Source organism: Dioscorea cayenensis, chromosome 13, assembly GCF_009730915.1.
Source record: "Dioscorea cayenensis subsp. rotundata cultivar TDr96_F1 chromosome 13, TDr96_F1_v2_PseudoChromosome.rev07_lg8_w22 25.fasta, whole genome shotgun sequence".
Classification (NCBI taxonomy): domain Eukaryota; kingdom Viridiplantae; phylum Streptophyta; class Magnoliopsida; order Dioscoreales; family Dioscoreaceae; genus Dioscorea; species Dioscorea cayenensis.
In genome coordinates this window covers 4,880,434-4,904,965 of record NC_052483.1, presented here as the reverse complement: position 1 = coordinate 4,904,965, position 24,532 = coordinate 4,880,434, and the positions used below count along the sequence as shown (strand labels likewise).

Genomic DNA, 24,532 nt, shown 5'->3' with positions numbered 1-24,532 from the left:
AAATTGGATACGTGTTATTATTAATTTTGAGCTTGATTATTAGTATCAAAATTTTTAGAATGCATAGGTATGATGAATAATTATAAACAAGTCTGTTTATTCACAAATGCATACATATAATAATTAATTAAAATCCTTGTAAATCATTCATATCCGCTTATCTGGATTTCATCCTAACTAATCAACTAATCTTTAAGAAAGAAACAAAATGAGTCCAAGGCCACTCTTCTAATTTTATAAACGTCAAATTCTCCTAAGGAAATATTTCATCGAAATCCTAATTTATGTTCTTAATCGATGTCTTTAATTAGTTAAGCTTTCACAAAGATGCCGATGGGATAGATTATATATAAATATATATTACATATATCATTAGAATATAATGATATGGTCGAAGATTTCCTTCCTAGTCACTGATTATCATGAAGGTAAGGTCTATTGACTAAGAAGACTTTGAGACAGAGTCTTTAAATAGACTCTGTTAGAGAGTGAGAGGAAGAGAGAAATGCTTGAACCATTGATCTCAATGGACAAGCTCATGTATAAATAGATGATGAAGTGTACAGGTACGTATAGTGTACATGGTCTATACTCAGGATATACATACACATATATACATGTATCTAACAGACCCAACTTAGCTAAAAGACCAAGAGGAGATATTAATGGTGTTGACACAACACCATTAATGTTGCCCACCAAATTAATTAATAAAAGAAGACAGTATTTCTGTTGGATAATACTCTCACCATTTCTAGAAGTTTTTTACACTGTAAATTATCTATTCATTAATAGCTAATTTTTAAATTTATTTTTATCAATTTATTTAAATACAATACTACAAAAATTTACTAATATGCATATATGAAACAAATTGAATTTTATAATATATATACATAAATATTATGTAATGCAATGCATACTAGAGATATGTATGTAATTTTTTGCAAAAATTTTTTTCATAATTTTGATTAAAAAAGAAAAAAATGATGTAAGCAAGGTAGGAAAAGGGCGAGGGTTCGAATCTTTCTTATGCAGTATTTTTTTATATTGTTCATGCACTGTAAATACTATTCTTGTATTGATCACAGGTTTGGATGTGGGTCCCTTATGAGAGAAACATGGATTTCATCCCTCCAGAGTTGCAATGCAATGAGATTTTTTTAGAAGATATATAAATCACCATAACTGTTACACTTCTGTACTTGTCTATCCTTTTGGCAATCCCTTAAATAGGGGAGGAGGTGTTTATCACCTATTAGTAAAAATGATGAAAACACTCCTGGTATCTCTATTTCCTTGATTTATCAAATAAATAGATTTTAAATTAAAAGCATGCGTTCTATAGAAATGAGATTTTCTCCCTTTGATACAATCATAATAGTTGAACAATAAAGTATTTGACCACCATACGAGAGATCAAAAGTTTGATTTTTTTTCAATATAAGTGGTTGAGACTAATATAGGATGCAGCAGGCCACATTTAAAAAAAATATCACTAATTTTATAAATTTAAATTATTTTGCGAAGATTAAAAATATTAATATTTTTACATTTTTTCTTTTTAAAGTAAAAAATTAAAATTAAATAAAATTAACAAACAAACATAACTAACGTAATAGCTCGATGATAGTGATTTTATTTCTTATGTTGTAGATTGAGGCTTTTGACTCACATCCGCACGGGCTTGTGGATGACCACATTCTCAAGAATTAACCTTTAATTTAATTATAGTACACTTAAATATAAAATATAAGAAAAACTCATGTTAGTAGGCAAGGCAGAATTAAACTTTATTTTGTGAAGTCAAAGTTGAAGTTTGATGGGCGGGTCATTTTGAGTATCATTAAGCTATATCATGTCACACCCTTAACCTGGTACTTATGGTGAGTCTGGAAACACAGACAAATGGCCGTACATCCACTTGGTCGAGATCTAATGGATATGCAAGGCCTCATCACATAAATAAAATAGAAAACATAAAATATGAAACATATAAATATGAAAACACCAAGTCTTTACATTTAGGAGTTTAGAGTTTAGACACAAGCCAGGTATAATACAACGAGAAACTACCACAACAAGTGTTATGACACCCACCACCCAAAAAAGGACACGCATTAATAGAGTTCAAAGATTTAAAATAACATCATTTTGCAAAACCTGTATGAGATACTTATATGTACAGAAACTGAATCTCAAGTCCAATACGTTAAGAAAATCCAAATACACAGTTAGCAAAATACAGAAACATGAGTTAGAATATTATAACTCATTTGCTTTATCTCGGTGGCCTGAGTTAGAAATAACAGACTCTATTTATTTTACCTTGGTCACTCGAGTCAAAAGTTTAAAATCACTATTATTTTGCCGACAACACGACACAAAACAATAGTCTCAGTTACAGAGTTCATATTAACATGATCAATATTAACTCCTATTGACTGGGTTAGAACATAATTATAATTGGAGGCTAACTTTTGCATAGAAATAATTTTTGCAAGATCCCACTTTGAGAGAAACTAAACAAGTATTTTCAAAATAACAAATAAATAAATAAATAAATAATAACCCAATAATTAAATAATAAAATAAATAAATAAATAAATAATAAAACGTATAAAACGGAACAGTTTAAGCTAATACAGTTGTGTAAAAAGTTTAACAGATAAACCATTTCTAAACTTAATAATTTAACAATTAACAATTAACTAAAAGCTAATGGAATTAGCTTAAAGAACATCAATCCATTAGTGTTTTAAAATAATATTCAGATTATGCTTTAGATTATACAGGATATATAACTACAGGCAACACCCTTTTATACATATACATCACATATATATACTATTCACAGAAATAAGGAGAACTGAGAATAGATAAATAATTAGCTAGGTAATTAAAACAGCTAATGCCTTTATAATTATTTAAGAGCCAATGCTTTTGAAATTGTTTAAGAGTTTAATGATTAGCTAATGTTTTAACACCAAATTAACTAGTACCATACACGTCATGAGTGCTGACCAAGTTGTTATTTTGAATAAACTCAATTCACGCACCTGAAGTATTCAACTAAAAACTATAAACCACTTGATAAACTCCAACAGTGGCACTATCTATGTGTGTACCTATATATGTATATATATATATATAAGCATAATTCATAAAAACCAGCAAGAATGAAAAAGATAAACAAATGTTGATCAAAATAGATTTCAGCATCTTAGCCCATAATGCTAACATATACACATAAATATAAAACCAAAAGATAGCTGAAAATATGTATACGTGGATTTACTTATTTGGAATAGCTCCATTCCAACTCACTCCCACAAGGTAAGACAATTCTCCATCAAAACCCTATCAATAGGATAACCAAATCTAATTGCTCAATGCCAAAATAAAACCCACTAAGCATTTGGCCACACCAACAATGGCATAAACTAATGAGAGCATTCCAAGCATTTTTTACTCAAAGCAAGGTAACTATTAGATTAGGGAAGACATGTTGTCATAGCAAGGAAGTGATACACTCATGCTTTAATAAATATCTAAGGTTCACAAAATCTTAAAGTAATTAGACTTGACAAACCAATGAAGTAAATCTAACAACAAAGTCTCCAAGGGCATTTCAACAAGCACCTTGTGTGCATGATCAAAAAATAAGTGTTAGCATAATTTTGACAACAACCATGCTAATAATAATACATACATACATAAAACACAGAAAAAGATTTCGGCCAAGCAAGGATTTTTCAAAGGCTTAGCACACGCACAACCAACACAAGGCTCACCACTCAAGACAAACATATCAAAGCACAAGGGACAAGGTTTCAGCTGAAAGTAAATTGAGAGCTTGCTGACCAAATAGCTATAGAAAATAAGCCACTCCACTCTAGAGCTTCCTCTCTAACCTCCAGCCAACCAAGCTTTCTAAGGTTGTAACAAGATAAAGAAGAAGATGATGAAGAGAACCTTAGCCTTTTGACATTTCCTATGCCAAGGAATGGCTTCTGTTGTGGCCAAAGGAGAGGGAGAACAAAGAAGTAAACCATGGTTGACCATGCTTGATTGGTGTGGGGCTCACATATCATAACACCACAAGTAGAGATCCATGGATTAAAAATAAATAAAAAAATCTTGTTCCGCGGCTTCCGCCTTCCTTCTCATAACATTACAAATATCATAACATCACACCACATTAATTTGGAGTGTGCAAAGAAGAAAATCTCACAAATCACAATTGAGAGGTGCGCAAATGGACTTTGTTGGGAAACTTTGCATTGGGGCTGTCTGTTCTTGCATTCAGAGTCCTGTTGCACAAAAGAGAAACTTGATAGTTTAGACAGCCCCATGGAAGCTCTCATGGCCAGGAAGAGGGACTTTGAGACACAGCTTGATATTCCCTGCAGCTCAAGACAAAGACCAACCTATCAGCTTCAACTATGGCTCGAAAAGGTAAACCTTCTATATTATTATTATTATTATTAAGCTGATTTTTTCTTTCTTTCTTTTTTTCTTTTTTCACTTGTGCATATATATATATATATATATATGTTTTCATTTCCTGAAATAATTATTGTAAGACGTATCTTCAGTTCCATTAATTTGTCATTGCTAGCTGAGTATTTCTTTTTATTTGCTTTTTTTTTTTTAAAGATAGAGAAGAGGACCAGTGGACGAAGATTTCAGAAAGAAAGGAAATTAGAAAAAGGGGGCTTTTCTGTCCTCATCTCTTTAAGAGAAATCTATTTACTCACAATATTTTAAACCCACATGCACTTCAAGGAATAATTTGTATAGATTTTGATGGTATTAATTTTTTCTTTAAGAGGATTTGAATTGAATTTCAACAGGTTAGTGAAAAAGATGAGGAGGTAAAGCAGTTGAAAGATAAATTTGGCAAACAGGGATGCATTTTTGGCCCTTGTTATCTAAATTGTTATTCAAGGTATAGAACAAGTAGAGATGCAATGATTTTATTGAATGAGATAAATGAGTTGAAAGAATAACAATTACAAGTTTCATTTGTAGAGGAACAACCTCCTATACCAGTCCCTGCTTCATTAAAAGTAGTGGGAAGAGGAATTGGTTCAAATCTTGATGTTACTCGCAGTTATCTAACAGATGAAACAGTCGGAATGGTGGGGATATGGGGCATGGGGGGTGTTGGCAAGACCACACTATTGAGAAAAATCTACAACTCATTGTTGGATGATGAAAACACAGGATTCGATTATGTAATATTGGTTGTGGCTACAAAAGATGTTCAGTTGGAAAAGCTTCGGGAAGAGATAGCTACAAAATTGCAATTGATCAGTTCATCTAGCAAAGAAGGCATATCCAATTTCTTGAAAACTAAAAATTTTGTATTGCTCTTGGATGATATATGGGTTGTAGTAGATCTTGTGGAACTTGGGATTCCTCATCCTCATAGTAACGACAACTCCACCAAACAATACAAGCGGAAAGTGATTTTCACTACTCGATCTGAAGAATTGTGCACTAAGATGAGGGCTGATGAGAAGATTAAAGTGGAATGCTTAGAGCCACAAGAAGCATGGGATCTTTTCAAAGAGAATGTTAACTTAGATGTTATTGAGTCGGATGTGAGGATGAAGGAAATAGCAAGACAAGTGATGAATGAATGCAGAGGTTTGCCGCTCACTCTTATACTGATTGGTAAAGCCATGTCGAACAAAAAGAATTTTGAAGAGTGGGACTATGTACTCAGGTCTATGAGGAAGTCCAAAACTAGTATAATTCAAGATGTTGAGAAATCATTGTATCCAACTCTAGAAATAAGTTATGACAATCTCCCTAATAAACTTTGTAAAGATTGTTTTCTATATATTTCTTTATGGCCAAGAGGTGTCGGTATCTCCAATGAAGATATTATAGACTTCTGGATAAGACTTGGACTAATCCATGAATTTGATAATCTGAGGGAAGCTTATGGTCATGGGCAGTATATCCTTCGTTTACTAGAGGCAGCATGTTTGTTGGAGCCTTATGAGAAAGCATATATGGATTTCAAAAAAGATCTGAGGTTACATGATGTGATTCGTGATATGGCTCTGTGGATAGTGGCAAAGTCTGAAGCTAGAAACATATGGATAGCAAATGCAAATATGGGATTGAACAGAATATCAAATGTGGCAGCTAAGAAATGGCGGTTTGCAGTAGGGGTATCTCTGATGAACAATAATATAGAAACTTTACCGAAATTGACTCAACAATGTTCTCACCTCCTGAGCTTAATGATGCAACATAATTTGAATTTGAAGAATATTCCTGATGGATTTTTCTTGCGCATGTCAAATCTTAGATATTTGAATCTATCCGAGACTAAACTTAGAAGACTTCCAAGAGACGTAAAATGTTTGGTTAATCTGCAGTACCTCAACATTTCAAAGACGGAAATCTCAGTTCTACCATCTGAGATGATAAACTTGCAAAATCTGCAATTTTTGATCTGTCAGCATTTGTGGTGGGATCACATAACACCTGATGGATTGGTCTCAAAATTGCTGAACCTGCAGGTTCTTGACATATATCCAAATGCCGAGATAAAACTAAAGGAGCTGAATACATTGAAAGAGAACATCAAAGCATTAGGACTGTGTGTAACGTCACTAAATGTTCTGCAACAACTTTCAGAATTACCAACATGCACATATGTTTAGAAAGATTGTATGACTTGGTATCACTTTCATATGATGTTTTAAGTTGTAAAAGCAATGGATTCTTGCAAGAGCTAATAATCTGTTCATGTTCACAGCTCGATGAGATAGTCATGAATGGAAGTGGCACTGATCTCCGGCATCTTGACTTGGGTCATCTTCAGAATTTAAAGAACATTGTTTGGAAGGATGTGGCGCCTCAACGGTTTTTTGTAATCTGCAGCTTCTGACGATAAATGAATGCCGTAAGTTATCCAGTCTTTCTTGGGTTATGCATCTCCCTTCTCTTACTGAGTTATCAGTGCAAGTGTGTGAAGGAATCAAAGAGTTATTTACAGAGGAGGATGGAGAAATTCAATGAGTATCCGAAGCCCCTTCCTTTCCCAGCCTGAGAAGTTTGACACTCGAACATTCACTGAATTTAGTGAGCATGAGCAATCTAGCATTGGATTTTCCTCTTCTTTGCTCATTTCCAATATTTAATTGTCCGAATTTAAAGAGGCTTGCATTCAAACCAGACATTGTCAACAAAGAATTTGTACAAATTCATTGTGTTAAAGAGTGGTGGGAGAGATTGGAGTGGGAAGATGACACCATCCAGTCTTTCCTTTCAAGATTCATCAATTTTATTGAGATCAGTCATTATCTCTCAACTGTAAGTACTGTCTTCTTTCTAATTATCCAATCCAATATTGATGCATTTATAGAGCCTATCTGCATCTTGTTTCAAGTGCCAATCTACATATTCAATTTTTCTTATCTGAAATTTCAGTGAAATGACACATGATCATTGTACTTACATATCTATGAATAAAAACTCTTATTTAATTTATTATGATTTATTTTATGTTTTAAAATGAGTCTAAGTCTCCTAAGCTTGCTATGAATGCAGAAATCTTACTGCAATAGTTTGGTTATCCTAATATATTGTTTCACTCTCTTTTCCTTCTTTTCCCATTCAATGATAAAACATGATTTATTTATGTATTTATCATACTTCTGAATATAAACTCATCAAGTAAATGAAAAAAAAAACACTTAATATATATATATATATATATATTTGTAAAAGATAAAAATAAAAACTCTGCAAAAAGTTGATGATGAAAAACTAACTCAGTAAAAACACGAAAAACTTATACATGAAACATCTTTTCCAGACTTGAACATGTCAGTTTGCACACTAATCTATTGAGAAGGGTCTTTCTGACATCTATCTTGCAATACTTATTTGTGGGATATTCTTATACACCTTTGCAGGTCCCATTTTGATTGAAGGTGTTGGAACTATATCCAGTTTAAAGAAGGATGAAGATGGTCGACCAGTATTTGAATTCATTGAAGAAAATTAAAAGCCTAAAAAATTTCAGATATTTGTTAGAGATCACCAAGTATCATACAGATGCAACTTACATATGCATGTTTCGTTCTTGATGAAGACTTGGTCTAGTATATAATTCAAATGAATCAAATCTCTTTGAATTATTTGTTCTTGTTTTCGTGTAGGAATACGAATTGTTGTGTGAACTCTGTAAATACATATTCATCAAGCGTATTCAATATAATGAAGAAATCTGTAAATATATCTTATACGTACAGTGATTTTCATTGATGGCCTGCACATGTGTCTGATTTGCAGAATTGCCACTCATCTTTATTGTAAAGCCAAGCATAACTTGTTTCAAAAAGTTTGAATACAATTATACATTGGAACAGTATCTTGATAATTAAGTTCCAAACCTTTAGCTAGCCTAATTAATTACATATATGTATGTCTTCTAACCAGAAGAAATTAAAGTTCAATAAAATGTTTGGATTTGAGAAGCAAAATGAAAAGAAACTGGAGAAGTTCTATACTTAGGACAAAAATTTACTGATGACCAAAGAAGCAACTAGACTCCAGGAAATTAAAAGTCTTGTGTGCTCCATCCCTATCCCTAGTGGCCTCTCATGGTATTTTGTTATTTTGTTTTGTCTTTATTTTTTTTTCTATGTCCGCTTCTGCTGTTTGTTGTTGTAGTTTGCTTGTCAGTCAATCAGTTTATACATTAAACAGTTTTTGAGAAATTTATAAATTAAAAAATCTATGTTTACAACTAAACAAATGATGACTTTTGGATAAATATAAAACTCGCATAATTTCATCTGATAATACTTATGGAAATTTCGCAAGTTAATACTCGCATAATTTGATGTATAATAAACTTATTTTTTTATTTTTTATTTTTTTGCAAAAGTCACCCATCAACAAAAATTAAAAAAATATGAAAAATATATAGAAAAAAATAAAAAAATACAAGATTATTTAAATGAAAAAGAAGAAAGAAATCACTTTTTCCTACCCAAAGATTAAGGGCGTAAATAATACACTACTACTCGCAAGCTACTCGAGTTCGATCGAGCTTGAGCCGAGCATCAAACAACGAGTTTTCAACTGAGCTCGAGTTGGAGTAGCTTGTTGCTAGGTTTGAACTTGACCAATTACACCCCTACGTAGCATAGCACTTGATTGGTGGGTTCTTGCCCTGATATATATATATATATATATATATGGCCAACAAAAAAATCGGCATGGTTTTTTATGAAAGATCAAGGTTGCTTTTGGGGTGAGAAACATGTAGGTCATAATGCATGCAAAAGCACACACAATCTTTTCACAAAAAAATAAAAAAATAAAAAGTTGCGTACACAAGAACACCAAAGCTTTTGTGAGGATTTCTATTTTTAGGAGAGTTAACTTGTAAATAATTAACTCGGGTTAGTATTGCTCTCATTCTTAAGGTGGATACCTCGAAAGTTACGGGAGATTACTGGACACATTAGTCTGATCAATTCCGCTCTAAAAATTATTTCAAAGTTGTTGGCGAGTGACTGTGCAAGGTCATAAATTCCATGGTGGACAATGAATAGTCGACTTTCTTGAAAAGAAGATGCATCCTATATAACATAGCCATTGTTGAAGAACTAATTTTCAATATCCATAAGCATAGGTTACTGGGGCACATTTTGAAAATCGACTTTGCCAAGGCTTTTGATCCGTTGATTGGGATTTTTCTTTTTGACCTTTTGAAAGCAAGGGGCTTCGGCGAAAGATGGGTGGGATGGATTCAGAGCATTTTGTTTCCTCTAAGGCAACAATACATATTAATGGTTCCCCCGAATGGCTATGTTCGCTATCAAAAGAGTTGAGATAAGGGGATCCGTTATCGCCTTTGTTGTTTGTATTAGTTATAGATGTGTTGAGTTCGATGCGCGGCTTAGAAGGTTTGGTAGTATATGCATTCTTCACTACATTAATGACCTTTTGGTGTTAACCGCGGGAGGTCTAGAAGACCTTAGGATTGTGAAATTGATCTTATAATTGTTTGAAGACATGACAAGCCTAGAGACTAACTTCTCAAAAACTTGTATGTTTTCAAGTAATTTGGGAGAGTTTTCAGAGAGGATGGCTGCTGAAACTTTAAATTGCGCAATTGGCTCCATTCCAGTAAATTACCTGGGTATCCCAATCTCTGGTAGAAGGCCCGGAAGGCAAGACTGGGAGGTGTTTGCTCTAAAAGTGAGAAGAAGACTATCTTCTTGGAAAATGCAGCATCTCTCTTTAGGAGGTCGTTTTACTCTGGTGAACTCGGTGCTATCTGCTCTCCCAACTTACTAGATGTCCACCTTTAGGTTGCCGTGCTAGGTCATCAAGGAAATGGATCATGTTAGAAGAGATTTATTATGGTCAGGATTGGATATTAACCATCCAAGCTGTCAGTTAGTTTATTGGAAGAACATCTGTCTGTCTCATGACCAGGGATTGGGGCATTTTGGATCTACATAATTTCAATCAGGCACTACTATTGAAATTGTGGTAGAAATTCATGACGGATCCTAATTGGTTTGGTGTGGAGGTGGTCCAATTCAATTATGGCGTATCCAGATGGAACATGTTCCCTAGACAAACAGGCAAGATTTCTTTTTTTAAGAAAGGAGTTTCTAGTTGTTTGCTAGCTCTAAGAGGATGCATTCTGCATGGAATCAACACGGGGAACAGAGACTCTATTTTGGAATGACTGATGGCTTAATGGAAGGGCTGCCATGTATTTATGGTCAGAGGAATTCAAAGATAACCAATACCCTAATGGCATTGTTGGGGACCTTGTATCTATCTTAGATTCTGCCCCTTTCATGGAGAATCTAGATGTTTTGCCTTATAAAGATCACATGTGTGCGCTAGTTGAAGAAACGGGGGATGCTTACAGGGAATGATTTTTTCTTGGTTAAGTCCTTTTATAATTTTCTTTATGATGGAGGGATGTGATGTTTGGTTGCGAAGTTCTTCTGGTGTAACTTTTGCCCAAGGAAAATCAACATTTTTACTGCCTTGTATGGAAAAATAAGATTATTTCCCTTGAGAATCTTGAGAAAAGAAGGTGCAATAGGCTTCCGACAGCTGCATGTGTGATGTGTTACTCTAGGATTGAATCTGTTGATCATCTCTTCATTCAATTTTCTTTCGCTAGACAGGTGTGGGATTATTTTGTGAGGCTACTTCAACTGCCTGATTTGTCTCTGTTTATGCGAGTCCTTTGGAGTTCTTGGAAGACACTTGTGAGACCTTCGAGTAGGGACATAGGGGACTTAGTCGTGAAATTGCTTGTGTGGAATATTTGACTTGCTAGAAATGATCGCAACTGTAACGCTAATGTCTTTCCTGCACATGTGATTATCTTGAAAATTGATCGTATGCTTTTAACCTGGTTCTCAATAGTAGTAGAGGGATCTAGAGTGAAGCTAGAAGATTCCATCTCTACCATCGGGGGACCTAGAGTTTTTGGGACCTTGTGTGAAGGAGACTAGTGGGACTCCGTCTATTGAGGAGACGTAGGGTCAGAGCACGAGCTAAGTCTTTTTGGGCGGGGCTTGAGGAGGCCTGTCTCCTCGCGCTGACTTTCTGTTCTCTGTTTTTGTTTTTTTGTTGTAGCTTTTTCCTTCTATGCCTTCTCTTTTTGGGTTGTATTTCCACTTGTAGTTTATCCACATTAAAAAACTTCATAAATTTCATGCTAGAAAAATTGATGAGCTTTTTGAGAAATAGCCATATATATATAAAGGATAAATGACCCAAATGGTCACTAAACTATGCGTCAATTCCTATTTTTGGTCACTCGAGTATTCTATTCGAGTCACGAAACTTATCAAATCTTTCTAATCAAGTCACCCGAGCAAACGATGTTAACGGAGGCGAGTGGCTTGCCACCTCACCAATGGCCTCGCCCCGTTAGAGACACCCTGCACATCGCTCATCCTCACCATTCCCCTCTTACATACAAGCAATTCCTTCATCCCCTTCCAAACTCCTCTCTTTCTCTTCTTTTCTATCTTCTCCATCTCCTTCTTCATCTCTTCAACCTTCATCTCCTTCTCCGCCATTATCATCACCTTCTTCTTCCTCTTCTTCTCACTACTAAGCTTATCTCCATTAATGAGCACCTCCCTTATCCTCATCTGCTCAATTGTGGAGTTAATACCAACCAAGAGAGGATCAATGCATGCATAAAATCTCCTTCAAATTCTACATGCCGCCATTGACGTGTGTGCAAATAAGGCATGCATTCATGGGCTTGAGTCCATGATAGCCATGGAGCTCACTGAAGTCTCCATAAAAGATCTTTTAACCCATGACATAAAGTGCATGAAGAGAATACTTGGTTACTTTCATTGCAAGCAGTGAAAGTGAATCAAATGCAAAAGAAGCAGAGGTTATGATTGAGATCATGGAGGAGAATGCAGGAGAGATGGCAAGAGAAGGTAGTTTGGGGAAGGATGAGTTTGTGGAGTTTATGGATAGAATGAGAGTGTTGTTGGATCCTTTGGAGAGGTGTTATGATGGAGTTTATAGAGCGATGTATATATACTTGGATGTTCATGGCGATTTGAGTGAGAAGGAAAGGGAGAAAGTTTGTAGAGTGTTAAGTTGCAAGAGAATGTCTGAAGAGGCATGTGTGCATGCTACAGTAATGAGAGGTTGCCAATGAGGTATGTAGTTCAAGTGTTGTTTATTAGGGCGATGAGGATAAGAGAGGTGCTCATTAATGGAGATGAGCTAAGTACTAGTGAGAAGGAGAAGCGTAAGAAGGTGATGATAATGGGGGATGAGGAGATGAAGGTTGAAAAAGATGAATAAGGAGATGGAGAAGATAGAGAAGAAGAGAAAGAGAAGGGTTTCGAAAGAGATGAAGGAGTTGTTTGGACGTAAGAGGAAACTTGTGAGGATGAGCGATGTAATGCAGGGTGTTGCTGACGGGGCGAGGCCAATGGTGAGGTGGCAAGCTAGCTCTACCTTCCATTAACGCTCGCTTTGCTCGGGTGACTTGATTAGAAAGATTTGATAAGTTTAGTGAGTCGAATAGAATTTTTTTTACTTCAGTGACCAAAATAGGAATTGCCGCATAGTTTAGTGACCATTTGGGTCATTTACCCATATATATATATATGTGAGTTGGTTCATACTTTGTTTTAAATATTTTATTGATATGGTGAAAGAATATTGGGTTATAAATGACTAGAAAAAATAATTATATGATTGTCTTATGCAAGTTAAGAGTCTTGATTGATGTCTCTTCAAAAGTTATTTTTGTTCTACACTAATATATTATTTGACATTGAAAGTCTTTTATATAATAAATTTGTCTGATTATTGGAAGAAGATGAATGTACGCACACATGTATATTTAAAAAATATGAACAAACCACATGCAAACAGTCTATTATTGAGTTGGAAGAGATGAAATATCAACTGCCCAATTGCAAGGATTATTGTATATGTATTTTGATATTATTAAAAGCTTGTTATTTATCATAGAGAAAATTAAATTTCTTTTAACCATAATTGTATGTATAATGTCTTTGTTTTGTAGACACATTTATTTTAATATGATTATCTAAATTTTTTTATTCACTAAATCTGTAAAGTGAAAAGGATTTATCGTAATAAAACAATTGTATCATAATGTTTTTAAATCTATGGAAGATGACTATTTTTTGTCACTTAAATATTAATATCAAAATTATTTATAATGATTATATCTCTAATGCAAACATTATTATCATTATTAAAATTACACTTATCTCTCCCATGCAATGGCATAACACTAGTGTTTGTGTATATACAAGAAATGATTTGCCAAAATAGCCAAAGGCCATGGAATCAATGGCCAATCAAGCACCTAATGGGGCATTTTAAATTGTGAATAACATGTGACTAGCTTGCATTTTGACCTTTTATTTAAAAAATATATTAAAAATTGCATGTTTATGGCTTTTTTTTAAACAACCTTTTTTTATTGGAAAAAAATTTTATTTTGTAAAACGCACTGATTTTTTTTAAAAAAAAAATCCATTCATTTTTTAATCGTATTATTATTCGGATAGAAAGTACTTTTATGCATGTTTTAAGAATTATTTATGTTTTATTTTTTAATTTTTTTTTGACAAAGTGGATAAACCACATTTATTAGAAAGTTAAAGCAGTTACATGCCAAGGTGACAACATCGACGCATTTCACTAAAGTCTGAAACGACCACACAACCAAAACAGAAACAAGCGAAGAACATATAGTCCACTAGAAGTGGAGCAGCCAGATACAAGAGAAAACAAAAACACCTAGGGGGAAAGGAGAGCTCCCTAGGAGGCATCATGGACATCGCGAAACTAGCCCGTACTAAGCTCGATCTTCTTGGGTGGCACGGCTCACCACACCTGGATCAGTGAACTCTAGGCTTCTCTTAACAGCATGTGCAGACTCGTCCAATTTTTGTCTTTTGTGATCTGGAGCTACAGACACCCGAAGCAGAAACGTATGAGAAATTTTAGTAATTAAAGATATATAGGAATAAAAGCAATCATAAAAAATTCTCCTGTTTCTTTCAAGCCAGACATTCCAGATTAGGGCTCTAGAGAGAGTGTCCCAAGAAACCTTCGCCTCTTTTCTAATGTTTTTTCTCCAGGGGTCCCAAAGGTCAGTAAGAGACGAAGGTAGATGATTGAGAGCAAGAGTATGGCGGAAGTGTTTTAATTTTTTTAGAATTATTTTAACTTTTAAACATATTCCAATATGACTTTTTTTTAAAAAAATTTGCTTCTCACTTGTAATAATTTTATATATAAAAAAAGGGAAAATTACTGTTCACCCCTCGTCATTTTCAAAACTTCCCAAAAACCCCCTCCAACTTTTGCACACCCCAGACAACCCTCCATTATATTTTTACATTCTCTTTAACCCCCCGGTAAGTTGAAGTGGGTCCATGATATGAAATTCTTTTTGCTCTTGTAAAAATGAGGGAAAAAAATGGCGCCCTAATCATATCATATCTCGAACTTTTATGCATAATTTTTCCAATTTTGTTTGCCTCCTGCTTGCTTTTGTCTCAAAACAAAGTTTTAGAAGGCTCATATCTTGTTCTTCTTGTTCTTGTTCTTTTTTTTCTTCTTCTCATTTGGTGTACTCAATTTTAGCTTTTTGCCACGCTAAAAATTTGGCACGCCTCCGTGTACTCAATTTTTAGCTCTTGCCACGAGAAGGCAACTTGGGCGTCCCTAGAGCGAAAGAGGATCGAGTCGTGAGCGTCCCGAGGACGATGAGTTGCTTTGTAGCCATTGCCACGCTCGTCCGAAAGTTGCATTGTAGCCATTGCTACGCTTCGGGTCACAATCGCAGATTGTGCAATGAATCTGTTGCCGAGTAGCCATTGTGTATATACTTCTTAGTATTGTTTAAATATTAAACTTTATATTTAAATACATCTGTTACCGTTTAAATATTGGCTTCTCTATTTAAATTTGTTTTTTTATCTTTTAACCTATATTTTTATCCGCTTAAAATATACAACGCGATGGTGCCAGCGGTTCCCCAGCGTAATTAATGCACTTCGGTTACCCTAAGCGTTTCCACTCCCGTCGCACATAAAAATCGGAAGTCAAGCGGCGAGTCGTTGGATTTCGCAGTATAAATGGGAAGGAAGAACCATTTCGTTGAACATACTCTCATCTGGGCGCACTCCACTCCTCTTCCTCTTCCTCTTCTTCTTGTGTAATGGTCATCCCCAGCCGAGTCGAACATTTGGCGTTCACGATATTCGCTCCATTCAAACCACATTTTTTAGATCATAAACTTTTTACAGGATGTGCCATGATTGTTTTCCTCTTGTCATCCGTAAACAACCTGTAGGTGAAAACTTTCTTTTTCTTGCCCAAGGCGAAATGCTCGCCTTCTTGCTCTACGGGTAAGCAATGACGGAAGTGCGTTTCGCCTTGGGTCAAGAAAAGAAGGTTTCACTTACAAGTTGATTGCGGATGATTACCAAAAGAAGGTTCATCACATGTCCTTTAAAAAGAACTTGATCTATAAAAAAATGCTGGAGCGAGTGTTGTGGACACCCTATTCAAAGGTATACTTGGACGATTCCGAGGTCCGTATTGGTTACGTCGTCCGTTAAACGGAGAGTTTGAAGCTTAAACGGAGAATTTTTGTATTGTCTTACATTCTATTTTTTTATCGTAGATTTGTATTTTTAAGTAAAGGTCATTGTAATTACTGATGATATTTAATAATAAAATGAATGTTGTATTGTATTGTATTAAATGTATTTTTTTATCGTAGATTTGTATTTTAAGTACATTTCATTGTAATTACGTTGATACTTTTATAAGAAAAATGTTAAACCGAGAAAATGAAATTTAAAAGAGCAAAAATAAATGAAATTTAAAGGAATAGAATGTTATCGGAGATTTGTATATTAAGTAAGTTGATATTGAATAAGAAAAATGAATGTTGTATTGTATTGTCTTAAGTGAACATTCTATTTTTTTATCGAGATTTGTATTTTTACGTACATTACATTGTAATTAAGTTGATATAATACAATAAGAAAAATGTTAAACAGAGAAAAAATCATGTTAAAGGGAGAAACCGATACTTAAAGCAGTATTTTAAATAGAGACTTTGTTATTTTAAATAGAGACTTCGTTATTTTAAATAGAGAGTTTCAATACAAGTAGGACATGTTGAGGTGAGAACTTTCATTCGACGATGACAATATGTCTTCCTCGCGACGATGACATATATTTCCCTTTTGCCCCTGGGATGGAGGGAAAAAAATACCGCCCAATCACATCACGTCTAGTCTAACCTCTATACATACAAGCGTGCGGTTTTTGTTTGCCTATCGCTACCGCTGTTTGTTGTTTACATCTTCTTCTTCTTCTTCTTCGTCTTCTTTTTGTTCTTTATTTCATTTGGTTTGTACGATTTGGTTTTCGGCCGATATATTATGGAGAGTTTTTGTGGTATTGCTAGATTCAACGGGGAGGGAAGAGTGCTAATGTTCACGGCTCAGACTTCTTGGGAGTTGGTGTTAGCTGAGATATGTGAGCGATGGGGTCTCGAAGTTTCCCTTGTCAGGGTGAAGTTTATCACACCAGATGGATATAAAACGGTTTGTCCAATAGAAAACGATGTTAACTTCCAGCGGATGTGTCACATGCACTCATCTTCAAATGCGCTGTAGTTGATCTTTTTGTCGAGAGAGACAATGTGCCATTGTCGAATCCCAATGAAAACGAGTTTTACTCGTTGTAAGTTCCTTCTCTTTTATTTGATCCAGTTGTATGGGTTCATTATTGTTTAAGTATGTCAGTCACTGGTTAACATCTTGTACTATTTGTTTACGTTAATTGGTCACTGTTTAAGTATTTACGTTAACGTTTAAATGTTTGCATTATCACTTAAACATTATATTCTCCGCTTAACATATTGATCTTTTCATTTGACTGAAGTGTTGGCAGGAATTCAGATTCTGCGAGTGCTCCCGTTCATCTCCATGGTGACCCTGACGGTGTGGGATGTCTTCCTTCCTCGTCGGATCATTACGAAAGTCTTTGTCGTTGGATATTAGACAACGTTTTTGACGGTGTTGAACATTTTCGAGGGATGTACTTTGAAATCATGCGATCAAGCGGAATTTTTGACTTCAAATTCATAAAGAACGAAAAAAACATCGGGTGAGTCGTGGAATCGCTGCCTGATGGTTGTCGTTGAGCGCTTCATGCATCAAAAGAGTATAATAAAAAAATACTTTTCGGAATCAAGACAATCAACCCGTCACACACTTGCGGTGGTGGCATAGGTTTAGCGTCACATCCGAAAAGCATCTAAAAAATGGGTTAGCGCTTGCGAGTGATTCGAAGCTCAGGACCCGGCCCTTAGTACAAGGCCATCGACATTCGAGAAGGACATGTTGTCCACATACCATACAAAGCGAGCTTGGTTGGGGAAAAAGAGCATGCCCGGGTGGTCCTCGACGGCAGTGACATCTCCGCCCTATGATCTGTTTGCTTTTGGTATGTGGATAAGGTGGGTTTGAGACAAATCCGCGGCGTTGTGATCATGGAAAGAGACGGTGATCGTTATAAAGCGTGCATTCTTTTCTTTCGGCGCATGTATTGTCAGGATTCAAGAGGGCTTGCGGGCAGCTAGCTGCTTTCTCGATGGTACCCACCTCCTTGGAAAAATATCGGGGTACACTCACTGGGTGCCACAGGGAAAGATGGAAAGCAATGGATTTTTTTCCACGTCGCCTTTCGGTATAGTCGACAACGAGACCGATGCCAATTGGACTTGGTTCATATCTAAGTTAGCCGATGCTTTATACGAGGAAGGAGATTATCATGAGATAATTACCTTCGTCTCGGACAGGTCCAAGGGCCTTGTGAACGCAATTGCGAGAGTCTTCCCTTCTTCGCCACATGCATCACTGTCTTCGACATTTGGAGGCCAATTTTTATGAAAGCCAATGTCGGACTTGGGAAGGCATTGAGGGAGAGTCTTTGGTCTATATACTTCCGCATTGCGTGGGCATCCACGGCTAAAGATTTCGATGATACCGTGAATGAAGCTGCGAGCCGCATCACCGAAGCTCATCACTAGTTGATTAATAAATCGGATATGGCACATTGGTCGAATTATCTATTCAGAGGTGATCATTGGGGTGAGATGTATTCAAATGTCGCGGAATCATTCAATGCTTGGATCAAAGAAGCTCGTCATTTACCGGTGACGAAAATGGTCGACTCCATAAGGTCTGCGAATGTTGATTTACACTTAACATTTAGTGTTACCCTTTAAAAATTTTCAATATTTGTTTAATTCGACTTGTCTGACTTTAAATATTAATCCTTTCGTTTAACTATTTACAATAATGTTTAAACATGTTTACGAATTATTTAACCATCACTATCTTTGTTTAACCTTATTTGCCAGGTTCAAGTTGATGCGCATATTATGTAACCGGCGTGAGCAAGCGAACAAATGGGAGACCTACTTATGCCCAGACATACATTCGAAGGTAGAGATCATTGTTGAGGATAGCCGAAATCTTCGTGTTGGTCATTGTGTCGATGATCATTATGAAGTGATCGACCAGTGCAGCAACTCTGTAGATCTTGCCATCAGAACTTGTTCATGTCGAAGGTGGCAAGTTTATGGTATCCCTTACCAACACGCTTGCGCTGCAATAATGCAGACAGACACCAACGTTCATCGATTTATTAGCGGCTACTTCACCGTCAACAATTGCAAATTGGCGTATAAGGAAGCTATATTCCCCATACCCGACGATGACAGGCCTTCAGACGGAAATTGTGAGCTTCGTTTGCGACCGCCTGTGAGGAGAAGGCAGCCTGGGCGTCCTAGATGAAAGAGGATCGAGTCGCAAGCGTTAGATGTCTGCGAGTAACATTGCAGCCGCTGCCATGGATCCGGTCACAATCATAGATCTTGTAATGAAGCTGTCGCCGACTAGGCATTGTAAATAAGCTGACTTCTAAAGAGAAACAATCTGAATTGACTGGAAATTTTTCATATTTAAACTCTTATTCTTTACAGTGTTATCAGTTATTTAAACAGAGACAGTGTTATTTTAAACAGAGACAGTGTTATTTTAAACAGAGAAATTGTAATTTTAAATGTTTCAAACTGATATTTAAACGATAGATGGTAAAGTTAAACATTTAAACTGAAATGTAAACAATGACACTGTAAATTAAACAATGAATTGAATTTGAATGGAATTAAACTTTACAATTGAAAACAGACAAAATTTACATTGACATATACAAGTCATGTTATTCGAAAATAAAAATAATGAATTGAATTTGTCCTGGTTTACATTCGAAAACAAAATTGACATTAACATATACATGTCTTGTCCTGCGAAATCAAAATTTAACCCACTTCGAACGACCCCCCCTTTCTCATGGACGCCGGCTGCCCTCCCCTCCTTAAGTATGCGGGTAACATACTTTAATCTCAGGTAAGGAACGTCTGTCTGCGGTAGCCGTAGCTTCTCACCCCAAAGTAATTGCTCGATAAACCGCATGACATAGACGAGTGGGTACTTTGCGGTCGCCAACTCGCCGAACTGCATATCAACAGCCGTGTCGAATAGATTCCGCTGTCGAGATATGCAAGTTGAGATTAAGATACCGATTAAATAACAAACACTATCAATCGGATATAATTAAAGAACTTACCATGTCCAACGCGTCTTTTTCGTACCCCGCGCATGAAGAATAATGCCTGTATTCTTGTTTGTCATTGTCAAGGACGACGACATGGAAGTGGCCATTCATTATTATCGGGAGGATGACAATTTGAACTTCATGCAAGCTGCGCACAGCATCTCCGATCATAGCCATAGTTGTTTCATGTGCGTCATCCCGCTTTGACATAAGCAGCAGCCCGTGATCTTGTGATGGAGGCGCGCTTTTTGTAGGGATATGGCACTTTGCTCATTGACTTTTGTATTATGCATACAAAAGCGTCCATCACATCATCTGTGACCATCTCCTTACCCTCAAGCAGCGTGCATAATTTGTCCGTGTGGTCTCGACAGCGTCATTCTTCCACCTGACGGTCTTTCGAGATTAAAGCGATATGGATATAATTAGACCATATTCTAAATATTTAAATGATATTATCAATACTAAAATGATATTATAAATAATTAAACGTTAAGTAGATAAATTAAATGATAACATATAAACATTTAAACACTATCACAAAAGTTAAACACTATCATAAAAACTTTAAACACTATCACGAAAACTTTAAACTTACCTGTCCATACGGCAGTTAAGGAAGATCCTCATCAACTCCTGCTCGTATTTGTTAAGACGCGATTGACCAACCCATTTTTCTTCTTTGGAACGAAGACTTGCCGAGCCGTCTTGTCCCAATTTTGATTGGCCTTGATCATCTCCCTCGTTGCTCGGTCGGGGGTCTTCATGGGGCACCTTGTCGTTGAGCCTTCACGGTGTTCGAGCACCGGCGACATCTTCCTTCGATGCGGGGCGGCGGCAAGCATCAACCGCGAACACATCCTTACATGGTTGTTGTTGTTGTTGGATTGTGTCACGCTTCGATGCGAGGGGACGACAGCGAGCATCAACCGTAGACATACCCTTGCATGCTTCTTTTTGTTGTGGGATTGTGTCTTGCTTCGATCGCGATGCGTCGGCCCGCGATGACAGATTCAACGATCTTCTCAGCCGTGGCCACGGCAACAGCATCAACGGGAGACACACCCTTAGCTTGTTCCTGTTCTTCAAGGATTGTGTCCATCTTTGATCGCACGATCTCGAGCCGGTTCCACCGGGTCAGGGATTTCGTTAACAAGGGAGTAAATGATCTTCTCAACCGCGGCAATGGCCACATCATCTATGATGTCCTCCACCATCATGGCCATGTCATCTCGACGACAGACTTCGATGCATGACATCGAGCAGCCCGATGGTGTTGCTATTGTTTCATCGTCAACCAGTGGTGGAGACAGAGGCGATGTGTTCTCCCTCTTTTTCGCAAGTCTCTTGAATGTGGCCATCTTGGAATGGCCACCCGATGATGTCAAATGTCGTCGTCAAATTCCGACGGCTCGTCCGTCCCGGGTGGTTCATTTCTTTAGAGGGACGACGCAGTTGGTTGTGAACGTCCTTCCAGTGCCTCAACACGAGCGACAAGCCGAGAAAACTCGGTCATCAATATCTGGCACGCCTGCATAAGAGTTGCAATGACATCTTCGCCTAAGGTAGTCGGTGGGCCTGCCACGGTCGGAGCCGGGCTGCCATGGTCGAGAGTCCGCCACAATTGTGGGGGACCGATCGTTGTCGTGGTAGGGGGTTGTTGCAATCGGCGGGGGTGGGGGAGTGCTTCTCCGATGTCGAGGAATGCGTGCGGCGTGGTGGGGTCGGAAATAGGAGAAGCGGCGTTGAGCGCGCCGCGATAGAGGCTGCCCTCTCATCCCGCCTTCGAGCAAGTGGTTCCGAGCAATAGCATCCATTCGTCGGTTGGCCCCAACAAATATTTCTTCTTCAGCATTCGCCGGAACCAGCTCAGGAAACTAACATATGTAAACCAAACAATTTCAGCGAAATCATTCAGTTTAAACTATAACAACTATATTTAAACAGAGTTTTTATATATTAAACATTATAGAATATATTTAAATGGAGAACAAAATATTTACACCTTTATGAATAAATTTTAAACTGTAAATAATAAAGTTAAACGCTAAATAAAATGGTTAAACATTAAAGACTTTTGTTAAACATTGTCCATGATTTATTACCTCTTTTTCCTTGAGCGATGACAAAAGTGGTTTCTACAGTCAGCTTGCTTCCTATAACTACTTTTCACCTGTAGCACGACATCCTTGGGATCTTGCAGAAGCGGACTTTCTTTCCCGTTCGAGTCATCTCGTAAAAACCATACGTTAAGCGTGACCGAGCACCCCTTAATATATCATGTGTTGGTCTTCTTCCCGGCGCATCTATCTTGCACTCGAGCGGCTGCGTGTGGAATGTCCTCCATCAGCCACTTGTGCGTCGCTGGCGCCCATGCGTATCGCCCCATGGCGGGTAGATCATCGACATAATCAACGATCCAGTTCGGAACCGAGCATGATGTATTTGGGAAGAGGACTGTACCCATGAGGTACACCATCAGGAGTTTGACAAAATTATCTTCTTCCCCCCTCTGTCGAACAAGTTGCACAAGAGTGCTCTTGATGGAGTCTCTGTGTCTCTCGTAGGTTTTTGATAAATACCTCCCTTCGAACGCTGAGTGGGTTTTTTTCTTTTGAAACATGACTGCGTCACCATCGCAACGCAGACCAAGAACGAGGGCCACATCCTGAGGCCTGAAACTCAGCAGGATTTCCCCGATCCTGAATTTATTGGTGCGGCCATCGTACCTTTGAAGTAGAGAATAAAAAAAGGCCATCTCTTGGTATATAGCTTCCAGCTCAGTGAATGCTGCAAACGGTGTCCTTCGGATGATCTCCCAGTGTCGAGGGGTCATGTTATCTTTCAATTCAGCTAAGGTCTCCACTACCGGTGTCAAATAGCATCGCCCATTAACTAGGTTGACCGCCATAGTCACAAGCCTGCGACAATAACAACACATTCAACATGCAGTATTGACAAATGTTTAAGCGGAAATATAAGATTTTACACGGTAACCTTCAGTTATTAAACAGAGATATCAATTGTTAAAGCGGAGACCTAGTTTATTAAAGCGAGACAACAATACTTAAAGCAGAGACAACAAAAATTTAAAAGCTGTAACATCTCATTTCTTAAAGCGTAAACCTCATTTGTAAAAGCTCAGACCATATCAAATGAAAGGGAAATGTATATTATAAATATTACACAAATCATAACAATCGAAAATAACTATTTCGATGAGTGTATACTGAGACGAAAGCGCAAAAACAACACAAAACCCTAGTCGAGAAATTGCCTCGCAGACTAATAAAAAACCCCAGTAGAAATCCCCTGCAGACTTGATATCTTCCAACAAAAAAATAGGAGCACAAAACCAAACCGAAAAAAATCTTTCTTTATATCAGAATAGTTACCATAAAACCATACTCAATACCTTAGATTGCAAACTGATTAAATGCAAACTACTTGCGCGAGACTTCTCCTTCGAGATACCGGTGGAAAGGGAAAAGCTGCAATTACAGAGGCTGCGCCGGTAGAGACAACTTCGGAGGCAGACTGAAATGGAAACCCCCACTGGAGACGACCCGCGAGTTGAGAAAAAAACTCGATAGCGGCTCCATAGAATTCCTCTCTTGGGGTTACCATACTGAAACCCCCACTTCCTCTCATACTGCGAAATGGTTTGCAGATCACGACTCCCCATGCAAGGGCATTTTTCGATCCATAAAATTTGAAAATCACTCCGTTGACATCCGTTACATGCTTTGGGGGGTTGAAAAACATGGAATTAAAAAGGAAGGGGTTTTTGGGGAGTGCAAAACTAACGGGGTGTTTTTGGCAATATGGCAAACTTAGGGGGTGTTTTTGACAATTTCCACAAAAAAAAGCCTAAAAATCAATAATATTTTATTTATTTTATTACAATTTTTTATATAAATAATTTGTTTATATATAAAATTTTTAAATGTGTTCGAATATAAATAGAAAATATATCTATTATTTTACTTATATTATAAATTTTTACTCCATGTTAGACAAGTAGTTCTATAATACTCAAGTTGTTTACATAAAAGAATATACATATTATTATATTTTAAGATTAAGATTCCCATCCATGGCTATACGTTTGTGTCTAATTTTTTTGTTTTGTTGTCTAGTAACTAGTGGGATGGTGTCCTCTCCGCGAAACCATTCTTGTTTTAAACGCAAATTGCCAATTGGATGCGAATAAGAATTATAGATGCGTCTATAGCACACTTTGTAAGAAAAAGAAGGGCATATATATATATATTTGAATAAGTTT

General features: G+C 36.8%; 1 protein-coding gene across 4 annotated transcripts; it reads left to right on the top strand.

Moving 5' to 3' along the window:
• The first annotated feature begins 3,169 nt into the window (after positions 1-3,169).
• On the top strand, positions 3,170-8,300 carry LOC120274719 (disease resistance protein UNI-like). Of its 4 annotated transcripts, none has more exons than XM_039281254.1 (4): positions 3,170-4,458; positions 4,857-6,693; positions 6,782-7,338; positions 7,944-8,300. In XM_039281254.1, exon 2 carries the CDS (start codon positions 5,142-5,144, stop codon positions 6,684-6,686), a length of 1,545 nt encoding a protein of 514 aa, XP_039137188.1. In that variant the 5' UTR covers positions 3,170-4,458; positions 4,857-5,141; the 3' UTR covers positions 6,687-6,693; positions 6,782-7,338; positions 7,944-8,300. The 4 variants fall into 4 exon arrangements, with proteins under 4 accessions (XP_039137188.1, XP_039137187.1, XP_039137189.1 ...); XM_039281253.1 differs by having other exon boundaries at positions 4,857-6,703; XM_039281255.1 differs by having other exon boundaries at positions 4,857-6,928; positions 7,001-7,338.
• The last annotated feature ends 16,232 nt before the right edge of the window (positions 8,301-24,532 follow it).